Source organism: Meleagris gallopavo, chromosome 6 (assembly GCF_905368555.1).
Source record: "Meleagris gallopavo chromosome 6, MGAL_WU_HG_1.1, whole genome shotgun sequence".
In the NCBI taxonomy this organism is placed as follows: Eukaryota; Metazoa; Chordata; class Aves; order Galliformes; family Phasianidae; genus Meleagris; species Meleagris gallopavo.
In genome coordinates this window covers 23,168,587-23,184,401 of record NC_139409.1, presented here as the reverse complement: position 1 = coordinate 23,184,401, position 15,815 = coordinate 23,168,587, and the positions used below count along the sequence as shown (strand labels likewise).

Below are 15,815 nucleotides of genomic sequence, written 5' to 3'. Positions count from 1 at the left end.
CTGCATTCATTATGGAGCTGCTTTTATTGCATTTAAATCCCTTGTTTATTAGTGCGTGCATGATGCAGACAACTGTGTGTCAGTACCATAAATACCCTTCTGTTGACAAGTGTGTTGATAGTTCAAGGTGAGGAGATTTAATTTAGCGTGACCAGTGGTTACATTCTTTCAAAAGTAACCTTAACTTGGCAGAACACTGTATTTTACTCTTCAAGTAAGCTACACTTTCTCCTAGTATACAGCTGCCCATGTAAGCCTGGCCAGAGCTTCTGCAGCTTCTGTGGAGACTGCTGGATAGGTCCCATCCCTGGCCTGCCATGTAAAAGTATCAACTGGCTCTTCCTAGTTACCTGTGCACCAAATTTCTGCCAGCTGTTTGCAGAATGCCTCATCCAATGCCTCCTCCTCGTGCGTCAATCTGCAATAGGTCCTGCAGTGCTGCCACTGCTCCTCTGCCAAAGCTGTGCGTTGCTGTCATTCAACAATTTTCAGGAAAAACTTCTTCACAGAAAGGGTTGTTAAGCACTGGAATAGGCTCCCAAAGGAGGTGGTTGAGTCACCATCCCTGGATGTGCTTAAAAACCGTTTGGATTTGGATGTGGTGCTCAGGGACACGATTTAGCAGTGGGCTGTTAGGTTGGTATGGATAGGTTGTGGTTGGACTCGATGATCTTAAAGGTCTTTTCCAACCTGAGCAATTCTATGATTCTATGAATTGTAGGAGATGAGGAAGATTTTAGGGGGCAACAGCAAAACATGTTGAAGCATTTAACTTTGCCTGGCTCTGGTAAAAGAAGTATTAGTCAATCAATACATAGGTATTGCAGAACTGTATGGGGAAGGTACTTTTCTTATACAGTACGTTCTTCAACCAAAAAAAGCACCCTGGTCTCCCTAATGGCTCATATGATATCTAGCACAACTATAGTTTAAATATGCATTAGCTTCTCTGATTTAAAAATGAACAGCTGCTCCAAGCTTATTTACTTTTGATATGATCTTTCTAACTGGACTTATTTAAAACCCACCATTTATATTGCTAAATCATCCTTCACAGTATTGCTTCAATTCCCTTGGCTAGCTAGAATGCTAACTACTGCACTTCAAGCAATTTTCTGAGCAAGTTTCTGTTCCTCTTTGGGGAGGAGGAAAAAATGAAAGAAAAACAGTTCTGCTGAACTGCCTCTACTTAATTTGATAGCGTGAAAATTTCCCACTTTCGTACAGGTTTTGTTGAAGGCAACAGAATTGGAACAACGGTAGGTTACTTGTTCTTTGTGCTATGGTGCTTCTTTTTCAAGTCTCTGACAATGCTTAGCATCTTCACAGCACTGTTGTCACAGTAAGTAATCCACAAAACTACTTCGTGGTGCAGATAAAAATCTTCCATTTGCAGCAGAAATCTCAGACTTGTGGCTTGTTTATATGAAGTTATAAATAGGCAGTGATGAGATCTGGCTTTGGCATTGTGTGACAGATATTTCAAATTATTAGATAGCCATTATACAAATGCCTTCTAAAAAGAGGAGCGTTTCACATGACTGTGTGTGTGTGTCTGTCAGTCTGTTCATCAGAATTGCTGGTGATTACATTTTTGTCTCTGTTTTGAGGAATATTTCCTCCAGAAACTGCAGGCAAGCAACTAATGTTGATCACTCTCCTGTGAGACAGGACAGAAGATTTTACCTAGTTTAAATGGATCAAGATGACAAAGGATTCAAATGCTGTTAATCTACCAGCCCTCCTTCTAAAAATAAGATTTGCTTTCAATGTAAGAAAACAAAACCATGGGACTAACTATCCTCCCAGGAACAGCGTGAGGATGCTGAGGAAGGTTATGTAGTAAACTTACATGTAAGCTATTATAAGTAAATAGTTTGATTGTTAATATCAGTAATATATTAACACAGCATATGAATATTTTAATATATGGAATATATTATATGGAATAATAATAATATGGAATGCTTTTGTTGTGGAACAGCAACACCTTGCCTTCTGATTCCCACGTTGCCATACTGTTGCCTCCAGTGCAGAACTGCAGCCCCTCAACTACCTGGAACTCGGGGGAGATGAGCACTGATATGCAGTGGCGTATCAGGGACGATAAGGAACCAGCCCCAAATGCACTCAACAGGTACAGGAGGTGTAATTTTGAGAGATGCTGTTGAATGCTGTTTTCCTTGAAGACTAGAAGGATCAGGACGCCAAAGCAATTTGCCTGGGGAAATGATAATCATTGCATTCACTGCCCCTCAACTCAAAAAACAAACAAACAAACCCAAACTGCAATGCTCCCCACAAGGAGTTTCATATCAAGGCATCCCACCCACCTGAAAAAAAAGTCCATTTTTGATGGATGAAAAAAATAACCATTTCTTCAATGCTGGCTTAAAAAACTTATGAGGGAGGGTGAGGAGCCCTTCCTACCTACCAACCTCAATCCACATTACCAATCCTTTCCAGTTAGTAGGCAAACAGGACGGAAAGGACCCTCCGCATCACCAAATGAAGTTTTCTATTTTTATAGTTAGCTAACATAGAACCTCTTGCAGAAATGTGAAGGACCCTCTAATTTACAGCCTGAACATGTTACTAAGTTGCGAAGTTTCGGTGCAGTTGTTCAGTTTTAATTTTCATTTTTGGCCGGTGTTTGCACAAACCAAGCTGTGCTCATCATCAGGACTGTTTTTCAGGCTGGGAAAATGAAGGACAGGTACCAATTGATCTCACAGTGAACACAAGTGCAGCTTTTGTACTTGTAATATGCTTCACAGGCACTAAGGCTGCAACTACCGTCACACGCAAAATCTATTTCTAGCATCAAGCCAATAAAACTGTAGAGTGTGTTGTAGTTGTGCATCCTACTACCATTTACTGCCTGCAGCCAAGAGGCTCTGCCCACTGAGGGGGGTACTCTGAATTACACTTTCCTCTTCAAAGCCATATAACAGTAGGATCTAAAAAGTTCTTACTGTTCAAAACTCCTGAACAAACCTGCATGGTCTTCAATGCAGATGTCTTCACACAACTTGAAGTATTTTTCTTTCCCTTTTCCAGCTGAGGCTGATAGGAGTTATCAGTGCCATTTTGACATGAAAAAGTGAGCACTCTTGAGAGCAGGGGTTTTGGTTATTTCGGTTCTGTTTTCCCTGTCAGCCTGACTTCATAGCAGTGATTCCCTCAGGGATGCTGCTCCCTGCCTTTGCTAGGAAAGCACTGGTACTGCACCTTGCCAAATCCTTAAGATCTATGTGATTCAGAGCATCGCTGACTCCAAGAAGACTATTTTAATGGTGCTTTCTGCCAGCACAAATTGCACTTGATTCAAAGGGTTAACAGCTTCTTTTTTCCTCTCCTCACCATTATTATGTTAAAATTGCACTACTGGCAAGATTTTTCTCCACAAAATTTACAGATGTATCCTCAAGTTTAACGTCATGTGATCTCTTCCATCTTCAGACTCTTAGAAGAGCTATGTAGAAAAAGGCTGAAAACACGTATTTGTTTTCACAGATCACTGAGCAGTAATTATTCTTGCCCCAACAGTTAGCTGCTGACTGCAAAGTAGATTTTTTTGTCAGCAGACATGGATGGGCTTTGTTTTGTTTCACACAAACAAATTGTGATAATTACACAGACTGACTATAATATGTAAATACATAAATATTTATATATTATTTATTTATCTATCATTATCTTTATTTATTTTTATTTTTATATATTTATATATAACTATAACATATAAATATATAAACTATAAAACAGAATAAACCAATGAACTGGGATCATTCTAGTTGAGACAGGTTTTATAAAAAATGAATAAATACTAAAAAATGAAATAATGAATGAAACTAATTAAAATATTGCAAATGTTTTTTTGTTTTTTGTTTTTTAATTTAGAAGGAAATGCATTCATTCCTTACTCAGAGATACTCTACAGTTAGATTTTTAGCCATCCTTACTTACAAATAAAACTTGCAACACCTAGATGGCAGATGGAGAAAGAAATCTTTTCTTCTGCAGCTATATACGCTTTATCTATTCTACATGAACAATCGATCAAGAATTTTTAGTATTACTTTCTCAAGTCTTTCACAGTGCACCAAGGAAAAAAATCAGTATTCTTCCCATCACATCCCCACAAGAGTAAAACCTGTAAGAACTGACAGCCGCTACAGACATTGTTTAATACTTTAAAATTATAATAGAATCACCGAATCATTAAGGTTGGGGGAAAAACAAACAAACAAAAAAACAAAACAAAAAAACCCCCACTTTTTTAAGAGCTCCAGTCAACAAGTTCTTCCTACCTCAACAGAAGTGTTTGAAATTGCACTGGCTGGTGATGCACTGGAACAGGTTGCCCAAGGAGGCTGTGGATGCCCCATCCCTGGAGGCATTCAAGGCCAGGCTGGATGTGGCTCTGGGCAGCCCGGTCTGGTGGTTGACAACCCTGCACATAGCAGGGAGGTTGAAACTCGATGATCAAGGCCGCTTTCAACTCAGGCCATTCTACAATTCTATGATTCAATTACTACTGAAATATTCACTAACTGAATCTTTTTATAAGAAGTTGTGAAATCTGAAAAATTGCAACAGACTTTCTTCTGAATTTTTCCCTCCCTCTGGTCTACCTCAGCCTGGGGCTTTCATATAGATGGGAGCTTTGTTCAATAACTGATTTTTCCTAAGTCATGGTATCTTTGAGGCATTTGATGTCAGAGAGAGAAAAGCAGACAAACACAACTCCAGTCTGTCTTTCTTCTCCAGAATCATATTAGTAAGCTGAAGCCTAGAAACTCCACTCTTTATTTTTTTATTTATGTGTTTCTATTAAACTCTTTGGTCTTTGGGCTCAGTTCCATTTTTTTCCAACTCATTCTCCTTCTCAGAATCCCTACAACTGAAAATGAAACATTTAAGTATATTAAATCAGCCCAGTATAGGCTCCTACATGATTAAACAGGTACCTTCAGCTACGCTTTTTATACAGTACTTTAGAATAGACACTTGATCTGCAAACTATGAACTACTAAAACTGACAGCTGTGTATAAAGCCTTTTGTCAGGCTGTTGTGCTAGATCTGTTTAGTATCTCCCTAGAAACACCAATGACCAAAATTCAAAGACTTAATGCACTAACCAGCCTTATGCTTTTTGAGGATAAACAGCCTGACGTGTTAGAGACTAACATTTCCTTGGAACTTTAGTTAGTATTGTGCAGCAGAAATCCTTGTACATTATGACAGGCTGTCATGCTGTGCAGTTATTGTAAGCCCTGTGTGCTACTTTACAAATATCACAGTGACGTGAATGGTTACTCAGACTGCTGTACAAAAAACACAACGGTTTTAGGAAAGTTGCTGCTTTGCTTATTGTTCAGATTAACAGGATTCTAACTTGAACCTGTAATTGTTTATTTAGGTAATACTCTACTTCTCCCTGGTGCTTATGGTTACTCAATGAGGGAATTTTACTGATTCACAGAAAATTTTAGGGTTTAAGTATCACACTACTTTTTGCCTTATTTATAAGTGGTTTTTTTTTTTTAGAAGCAGAAAGATGTATTTCTTTAGCCAGCAGACACAGTTGATACTACTAGGAAATACTTTGGATTTCTTCTCAGGAAAAATGTGACTGTACTGAGGTGCTTAGAAACCATTCTGGAATTCACATGGAAAAACCCGCCTGGGGTAGGAAATCTAAAGACAAGTCAAAGCCATACAAATGTACATGACTTAGTGTCTATACATGACTACACTGAAGGCAAGTGCTTTGAGACAAGTATTCATTATATTCCAAGTGCCTACCACAGTAGCTTTCAGCATCTGCTTCACTGAGGACCATTTGCTACTAATAAAGAAGTGATGACAAAGGTAAATAAGAAAAAAACTCCTACTGACAATTGGCTTGAAACTACCACCATACAGCAGACTGTACCTTTCAGGAATCCACGAGTTGAAAAAGTCTCTGATTTACCACAAAGGCATTCCATGTTCATAAAATGCTCTTAAAGGCAGAAAGAGTAATAACTCCTATTTCTGGAGGAACCCTGTGTTCTGCTAGTCTGCCATTGAAGGCAGGGCGGTCACTGCAGAAAGACACACTCAAGAACAGAGAGTTTAGCTGCTCCATTTGCAGGAAGAGAAAGCGTCTGCATTACCTGTGCTGTTAGACCCTATTACCTATGTTGTATGTGTTGAGCATCAAAGCATGACTTGGGTGTTTGGTGTAGTGCTCTCCCATCTCTATCTCCTCAACCAAGGACAGGAACTAAATAGCAGAAGGTGTGTCTCTTCTCTCTTTTGTACTGGTTTCAACAGAAGAGACTTGACATGAAGTCACTGATAAGTTTATATCACACTTTAACGTGCTGTTTCTACTTCTTTCAAATAGCCCTCATTACTAAAAAAAAAATATATATATATATATACATATATACATATATTAAAAAAACAATTATAAAGAAATGAGCTTTTTACAGGTTTATTTAACACGATCTTTTCTCACTTTACACAAATACATCATTTACCAGCAGAATCACTACTTTGCCAACCGTTAATGAGGTATTGTGTTACAAGGGCTGAACTGAAATCTACTTTTGGAAGAAAAATTAAGTTCCATCTTGGTCCCCTGGCACAATATTGGATGGGGCCAGAATTTTGCTAACAGCAGCCAGAAAAATAGTTTGCTTTGAGGGAATTTTGCCACAGAAGTAGATACACTGCAAAATTTCAAAGGCCTAGCATGGGCCTTTGCAAAAAGGCTGTTTTAATGATCTAATGACTTGCTGGAAGCAGTCACGGCTCTCAGATGTCTCACATGGTACCTGGTGTGACTAATTACATGGAGACTGCTATCAGGAATGACTACGGTGGGGCTGTAGGCAGGGCCAGTGGTGTCTCTTCCTGCAGTAAAGCTTACTGAAGGAGCCCAATGCTGAACTCCACTTTTGAACACGTATTTGGAGTGGAGATGTGAAGAAAAAAATGAAACTGATTTTCAGTGGTCCCTCACAGTTAGGAGAAATACTGCTGTTTTATTTTAGCTCTGTTTCTGTAATCAAGATTACAAGAAAAGAGCAAAAGAAAAAAAAAAATCTCATTCATAGGCTTTGCCTTTTTTTCCTTGTCCAATTGCCTGGCAGGTGCCAAAGATTCACTAGGGAAAACATGGACTTTATTTCCTTTACCTGAAATTCAAGCTAACCTGTGAGTAGTTCAAACCACATTGTTATAATATGGCCAACATTTGGCAAAAGAACAGTCAGCACTTGCATGGTGTGCTCAGCGATTGCAGTGTGAGCCCTAATATAAATCAGTGACATGCTGTTCTGTGGACAATACTAGTCATGTAAGCCAGTGGCTGCTGGCCCTTTGATTGAGTGATCTTTTAGCAGAATATTTAAGAGACAAATTTGAGTAAAGAAACATCCTGGTTTCACCATTCACTTGCTTACCTGTAAAATCTGCTCACCAGAACCTCACTGGTGAATCCCATTCCTCCCCAAAACTGGAGACAGCTGTCAGTGACCTCACGGGCCAGACGACCTGCCTTTAGCTTAGCCATGGAAGCAAATTTGGTCACATCATTGCCTTCCACGTAGAGAGCTAAAAAGGAAAAAAGATTACATACACACAGTCACTGACCACAGTTTGGCAACCATCTCCCCATATTCCTTCAGCCTAACACTGTTCTTTGCAAAGCAAAAAGCACATCTGAGGAGGCAGACATGGGAACTCACCAATGGTACGGTACAGCAGCGAGCGAAGCAGCTCCACTTCGGTTGCCAGCTCTGCCAGGCGGAAATGTACGGCCTGGTTCTGCAGCACAGACTGGCCAAACACTTTCCGCTGGCGAGTGTAGTCAATGGTTTCTTGTATTATAGTTTCCAGTGGTGTCAAGACTTTAAGAATCAAAACACAGAAAAAGACATTGCAAGACATTGCTTTCTACAGATCACAGAATGGTTTGGGTTGGAAGGGACCTTTAAGATCATCTAATTCCAACCCCCTGCTATAGGCAGGGACACCTCCCTCTAGACCAGGTTGCTCAAAACCCCAATCAGCCTGGCCTTGAATGCTTCCAGGGAGGGGGGCATCCACAGCCTCACTGGGCAACTTGTTCCAGTGTCTCACCACCTTCACAGTAAAGAATTTCTTCCTAATATCTAGTCTAAATCTACCCTCTTCCAGTTTAAAGCCATTTCCCCTGTTCTGTTGCTACGTGCCCTTACAGAAAGTCTCTCCCCAGCTTTCCTGTAGGCCTCCTTCAGGTACTAGAAAGCAGCTATAAGGTTCCCCTGGAGCCTTCTCTAGGCTGAAGAGCCCCAGCTCTCCCAGTCTGTCCCTACAGGGGAGGTGCTCCAGCCTTCTGTTCATCTTTATGGTCCTGCACTGGACTTGCTCCAACAACTCCATGTCCTTCTTGTGTTGGGAGCCCCAGAACTGGATGCAGTACTCCAGGTGGAGGTCACACAAGAGAAGAGTAGTGGGGCAGAATCACCTCCCTCAACCTGCTGGTCATGCTTCTCTTAATGCAACCCAGTTTCATTTTCTTCTTGCTGAAAAAGACATTAGTTTTCTTTCAATACAAACATTTTTCAAAATGTTATTTTTTCTAACGTAAATCACTCCATATGCTCAGTCTCAGGTGTAGTTTCAATTCGTAACACTGGCATTCCCTTGTACCTTGATAACAGGTTTCTTATCCTCGTTACACCTGAGCCCCAAACTCAGCAAAGTCAGAGAGCACAGTGTGTAATTACACGTATGCAATCCTTATCTTTCATACATCATTTGGGGCTTTTATCACAAACTTGTGACAACTCCTGCTTTCCATGCTATCTGTGTCCTGAAGGGCAGATACAATCCCAAAAGAAAATCTGAAGGCAGACAGTGTGCACTCTGAGCAATGGTAGAAATGGAAATTCAAGAAAGGTTTCAGAGAGTAGGTAGAAGCATATTCAGAGATCATGGAACATGAACAGAATATGACTGCATTCTGTGATCTAATCTTAACAAAGAATGGGAGAGAAAAGTATGAATCTTCATAGCGACTTTGAGTGAATCCTGAACTGTGCTTCTAATGAAAACAGAACCAAGAGAGGACACTGCTTGAAGACAGGTCAGAAATGGAAGACACTACTTTGAATTAAGAGAATTAGTTTGCTGCAATTTTTTTTAGCTACTTTAGTCAAGAAAAGAGAGACATTTTACAAGGCAAACCAGCAATCTGTGAAGGGATAGGCTCAGTCTCTTACAGCTTAGCTAGCATAACAACTGGTGCCAAATTTGTGGGGTTTGGAAAATGTGGGCCCATGTAATTGTGACTAACAGCAGGGAGGGTAAGAGTGGAAAGAGCTCACAAATATATTGTTACGAGAAGTGTTGCATTTTCTCTTTTGAAAATACTCAATCTACATTCACCCTCATTTAGAATCTGAAACACAAAAATCTGAATACAAAATGCAATATAAAATTTAACAAAGCCTTGTAGTACTATAAAATCCCTTTCCCCACCTGCCATGGCTCTACATGCAACTTCCTCACAGGAGCACGGTGTGCTTCAGTACTCCATTTTGCATGAATTTCAAGAACACTTCTTAAAATTTCATCCCTATACTGCTCTCACACATTTTCATATACATCCCTACACTGTTCTTATATGCAGACTTGGGCTCCCACCACCAGCCCCTCACTGCTATTATTCATCAGCTCCTCCACAGAGCATTGCTTTTTGCATCCTGTCCCCACCATGTTACATAAGGTGATTAGCTTTTCTTATTCCTTTAATATTTTCCCCTCCTTACTAAAAAAAAAACTAGCCTGAATGCTTGTTTTGCCAAAACAAACTTTTAAAAATATCTTGATTTCTTCTGTGCTAATTATATGCTGCTGTTCTAACATTTGTTTTCTGGACAGGAACTAATTGCTCTTTTCAGGTATGTTTCTTGTATGGAAGGAACAACCCTGTTTTCCTAAAGGATGATAAAACAATACTGTAAGATGTAAGACGTTAACAGCTTTTTTGCTTGTACTTCTGTGGTCTCCAGCTGCAGAGATGCTACAGAAAGAGCAAGAGGTGTCTTAGCATCTCTTGTTCCTTACTCCAAGCTGGGCAGCATACAGCTGAGCCTGAGCTGCTGGGAGATAAACCAAACTGCCATTTGCAAACAAATTAGAGAGGAGATTTTTTCAGGACAGGTATTTAGAGCTATAAGCATAGCTCTAAAATGGCAAAGCTCAACTGTGAAGCAAACGCTAAAGCAATGCAGCATGTAAAGGATAATCAGGACTGACAGCAACTCCATACAACGTAACAGCACACAATACTTTGCCAGTAAGTACAGAGAAATGCCATTGTCAACAGTGGAACTCGTTTTCTCTCTGAACTTTCATCTGTTTGCATGCATTTGTTTTCTCTTTTGTCATACATACAGTATTCTTCACATCCTTGGGCAAACTTGGTCCCAAGGGTTTGGGTTGACAGCACATGCAGGGAATGTCACCCTGGGACAGCACAGGGACCATGTGGTCTAGCAGGCAATGGAGCATTGTGAAAGCGCTCACAGTTGTTCTGCAGCTGCCAATCTTTTCCTCCTACTTCCATCCAATTTCTATTACCCTACTTGAAACTCTTGGTCATTAGAAACACACTTTGATTTGTTGTGTCTCCAGCCAATGCAGAACAAAATGAATACATTTTTCTCAGGCAGCTGCTGATCCCTCTCTGGTGTAGAGCAAGCTCCAAGCTGAACATCTGTCTCTTACGGATGCTGGTTGCCCATGCAAAAGGATCTGTCATGCTGCTTACTGGCCGTGACTCAATGGTGCTCATAAAACTGAGGCTACAGGAGCAGAGAGAATTCATTAGAGAAGTGCCATTCTGCTCTCTCATACACTCACTGAACTCCCTCTTTGCCTCCAAGTTAAGCAATTCACAAGAAAACTGTTTGCTTTTTCACCATAGTGACATTCCCTTCCTGTGGTCGGTGTGACAGGTCCTCAAAGTGACGGTGTTTGCTGAGTGTCACAACATGAGGGAGATACGTGGCAGCTCATCCTCCTCAGTGAAGCAGGAAACACAGTGACTTTTACCAACACCTCTGACAATGTGCCACTTGGAAGAAAAGATTGCACTTGTGACCCAGTTTTGCAAAGTAACATTCTTGGAAGAAAAAAAAAAAAGCCTTACAGGTAATTCACTTTCCGTTTATATTTTAAATCTGTTTCCCTGAAAATTCATTTTAAAAGGTTAAAAAAAAAAAAAAAGAGAAGGAAGGAAACATAGCACACATATTCTAATATTTGGCCAAGAAGAAGATAACTAATAAGCAAATGGAAGACTGAAGCACATTATATTTCATGCTATATTTTATACTAAAATATTTTATAAAAGAAAAACAACTCTCCAAGTGACAACAACAAAAAAGAAAAAAAAGAATTGCAGCAAACTGCCTCTACCAAATTTTAGGATTCAAAGCAAGCAAGCCAGGATCAGTCCCTCAAGTGCTTAAAAGCAACCAATGCTTTTTGTTGTCGTATGAATAGCCATGAATAGAGAATGAGAAACGTCCATCTGAGGGCCAGAAAAGAGGGGCAGAATGAACATGTGCCGACCTAATTACAAAATTACTGAAGGCATGCACATGGTCTGGAATATCGGCAAAATGCTTGTGGTTGTAAAACAATTTGCAGGACTGGAAGCTTGCAATGCCTATGAAGTTGTGGTGTAACAAACCACATTCATCAGGCAACTGGCTCTGAACAACACTTTTTCTCTCATTTACCACAACTGCTTATCTCTGAAATTTGCAATTTGACACAAGAGGTGGGCTTTGTCCTCACTCCCAGAGCTCTTCACCCATTTTACATCAGACTGTCAGTGGATAAATGCAAAATCAACTCGGGGCACAGTAAGTCCTGGTTCCCTCCTAGCAAAGACACTGTGGGATGGAGCTCCATCTCTCTTGGTCGCAGAGGGACCAAAGATTCCCTTCCCAGATTGTTCATCATCATTTTGGAAGAAAGGAGAATTGAGACCTGGTGTCCCACTTCCTGAAAGACTATGCTGGCTGCCAGGCTGTTGTGCAAAGCTGGACAGTACCAAGCTGCCGGTGGTTTCAGACATGAATGATCTCACCTGCTGGACTTTGTGTTTTGATGCTGTCACTACTCGTCACTCTGCCTGGAACATGACTAATGCTGCTAGCCGCTCTGCTGCCTGGGGAATATCACTGCAGCCTGGAGCTTCTCATTGTTTTAACTTAGCCTCCAAAATGAGCATAAAAGTGCATAATTAAGTCCATACAGTCCCCGTATATCTTGGCTACATTTCAGAAGGCAATGTTTCAGGCAATGTTCTTTTTGCTTGGAGGAGCTCTTTCTTATTCCTTTGGTGAGGCAGTGCTTACAATGACCAGACATGCAAATGGGGAGTGTTGAAATGCAGTTACCAAAGGTAAGAGCACAAGGTGCAGAACTGCATAAATCAAAACAAATCTTGACAAGATTTCAGTGGTGCAAAACTGTTCTAAGTTCTCCTAAGGTGGCGCAGTAACTGCTGTTTAATAACACTGTCATTGAATAGTGAAAGATTTCTTTTTAGGATGACGCTTGTAGACAAATGAGACAGAAAAAATACATCTGCAGAAAAACTAACTCCTGCCAAAGGGCTTGATTTTGCCTGATCTTCTGACTCCTTCAGATTCATTCCAAACTTTGTAGAACATATGTCTGTGATAAGCAAAGAAACATGAAGTCAGATAATTGAGGTACTTCGATGGTGGCCACCAGAAATGAAGATAGTCACCTATGAGGCATAAGCACAGCTCTAGACCAAGGCTATTGTGGTACCATCTACTTACAAGGATAGAAAACTGATTTAAACTGCTCTCTGTACCAGATCTGTCACATCTCTGCCTCAGCAGGAGTACTCTTTTACTAGGGACTACCAAAACTTGCCTGTTCAAGGCCCTGAAGAAACTGATGTGGCTTTGAAGTGCCCTGTCGATGAGAGGACCTCCAGAAGCCCCTTCTAGCTGGAATCCTGTAAATCTCCACGCTATCTGAGCACATACCTGGGCATACAGCATCCAAGCTTGAACCATAGCTGTTCTGAGCAAGTGGCCTTGGCACAGGCGCCAGGCGTTCAGCACAATGGTGCAGACCTGAGATGGCCCAGCTTGCAGCGGCCATTGCAATGGTACCAGAGAGCTGACCTGTGCACCTGCGGTGGCTGTTTGCAGGTGATGCCTAAAGATCTGGAATCAGCCCAAATTAAACACGGGAAGGAAAAAGAAAAATAACAACAACAACAACAACACAACAACATTGAGAACTGCTGAAACAAAGGCTGTGTGTGAGAAAGAATGCCTGAATACACTCAGACAGCCCAGTGCTTGGGGTCCTCTCTAGATGAGACCAACCACAGGCTTCAGGGAATATTCACCTTTTATGACCAAGTAGAAGAAGAGAGCCTGACTGCTTTCAAAACACCCTGAAGCCCTCGGTTATAGCACAGTCCTTGTTACAGCAATCCCCAATCTATGCTTTTAATACTACGCATAAAGAGTTCCTATTGCATGGATTTGAACACAGCTTCACTCCCATCCCGTAAATGTTCTGAACAGTGTGCAAAAAGCAGAGCCAGTGCAGGACCATATCTCCTTGCCAGAGATCAGCATCATCCCATCCAGGTCTGACCTCCCATTCTTTGCTAGAACTACCCTCGTATTTACTATTTATCTCAGGCTGAACTAAGAAATTTTGCCCAAACCAAAGATGTTTTAAGCATCTAAGCTCCAAAATATCTGGTCTGGGATCAGTCCACAACAGGGAGTCATTTTTTTTAATTTGGTCACTGAATCAAAATATCACTTTGTACAGTTGCCAATTCCTCAGCCACATACAGGCACTAACAGCGTATGCACAGGGGTACAGAGGTTACTTATACAACCTTCTTACATCTTTAATCTTTTTAAAATGAAACAGTATTTATGTTTAAGTTAAATGTGCAGATGCTATGGGATGGGGGAAGGTTGGGAGGCTGAAAAAGGACAATCCAGGTTTGGATCTGGTTATCTAAAATATCCAAAATCTTTGAATCTCAATATGGATTTGGGTATGGCCAATAACATAACAGAACAATTAGAGTAACAGAAATTCTGTGACAGCAGAACTTTGGGGAAAGGCATTTGCTTTTACACCACTACATTCAGTGTATATTGAGGTAAAACATGCATAAACAAAGTTGTAATACTGTCTTTACACAGCACTACATTCATTTTCTACAATCTAGGGTAAAGGTAAACATCCTAGTTTACTGTACTACAGGAAAAGTCACAATCTTATTTCATGTTGGTATTTTGATAGCCTTTATACTATATTTATAGCTGACATAACGTGATGCTGTTTTTTCTTATCAGCAGAATGCACTGAGAAAAGGAAGAAAACCTCTGCTAGCCTCTGTCTCTCAAAATACTTTCTTTTTGTTTCAAGTTTTCCTGTAGAAAGGGAAGATTGTCTGTAGCTACGCTGTGACATTTCAAAAACAGAGGTCATAATTTACAATAAAAGGAAAGTGCTATTAGTCATGCAGTAAGGGTGACCCATGTGTCCCTGTCAGACCCCTGCAGCACAACTGATGACTTACCAGTGGCTACTCCCCACAGTCGCTCTTCTTGGAATTGCAACATCTGATATGTAAAACCCATTCCTTCCTCACCAATTAGGTTTTTGCTAGGGACTCTTACGTCTTCAAAAAAGATCTGAGCTGTGTCCGATGACCTCATGCCCAGTTTGTCTATCTTCTTAGTAATGTGAATGCCTGAAGAAAAAAAAGAGTATTAGAAAGGCTGCAAGAAAGATAAAGCCAGATGTACAAGGATAGTGCTTTTAAAAAGTAAAGTTCAGCAAGGATATAACAAAACCTACTTCTGGGAAAACATCATAGTATTCTGGGAGGCAAAGTAAAATAGGTAGTCACATCCCATTTCTAAGAGTTTTCTCAATTTTATTTGACTAGAAAATCAGAAATTGCAACCTGAAGGGTCTTTTAATTATATCCCCAAATAATAATCATTTGCCAGTAGTAATAATTTCACTTCACGCATATCTTCAAACCGTGCATGAAGTGCTTTATTTATTTGCTTATGTTTGATTTTTTTTTGTGCACTGCAATAAAGTGTTGGAATTCAATTCAGTAGTATTTTCTGAGTCCCTGTACTACAGTGAAACTGCAAAAAAATATTTAATAACAACAGCAGAATTGTGTTGAACTGTTACTAGAGAATTTCTACTCATGGAAATTCTCTTCTTTCTCTTTCCACCACATTTATCCTCCACTTTCAAGCCTATTTTGATTTCTCTTGTACCTACAGAAGAGTTTATAATCACATGATCTCGCTTGTTCCTAGTAACAAAAAGATTAGACTCCAATTTATAAATACAAACATCTAACAGTTCTGTATCAACTACAAGTTTTGTTAAGGCTATGTCTTTTATGATGGCCTGTAATTACTACCTAGTCCATTTAAATAGTCAAAGAAGGTTTACAAATATCATGATTCACTTGTTTGAGTTTCCACATGGACATCCTTAGTGAAGATGGCTTGCTTCTCCACTGATCTCCCTGTACAGCACAGACTCTGACCCAACGTGCAGTTGCCTACTGAAGATGAACATGACTCCAGTAGGAAAATCTTGTTGTTATCTCCATTCAGATCTCAAAATTGCTTCAGGTTTGGCCACCTAAGACTTCAGCTATGTACTCTCACCAGGAAGTACTCTTCCCCAGTTGTCTTTTTCCCCA

At 40.3% G+C, this 15,815-nt stretch overlaps 1 protein-coding gene across 3 annotated transcripts in view; it reads right to left on the bottom strand.

Annotated features, from left to right (window-relative positions):
- LOC100540124 (putative acyl-CoA dehydrogenase 6) overlaps positions 1-15,815 on the bottom strand; it is an 81,084-nt gene that overhangs the window by 1,052 nt on the left and 64,217 nt on the right. For 2 of the 3 annotated variants that reach the window (XM_085227451.1, XM_085227449.1), the window contains 3 exons: positions 14,658-14,831; positions 7,747-7,908; positions 7,462-7,612 (listed from right to left, as the gene is read on the bottom strand). In XM_085227451.1, coding sequence (XP_085083577.1) covers positions 7,462-7,612; positions 7,747-7,908; positions 14,658-14,831 — 487 coding nt within the window. The remainder of the gene's footprint in view (positions 1-7,461; positions 7,613-7,746; positions 7,909-14,657; positions 14,832-15,815) is intronic. The other variant, XM_085227450.1, reaches the window with a different exon arrangement.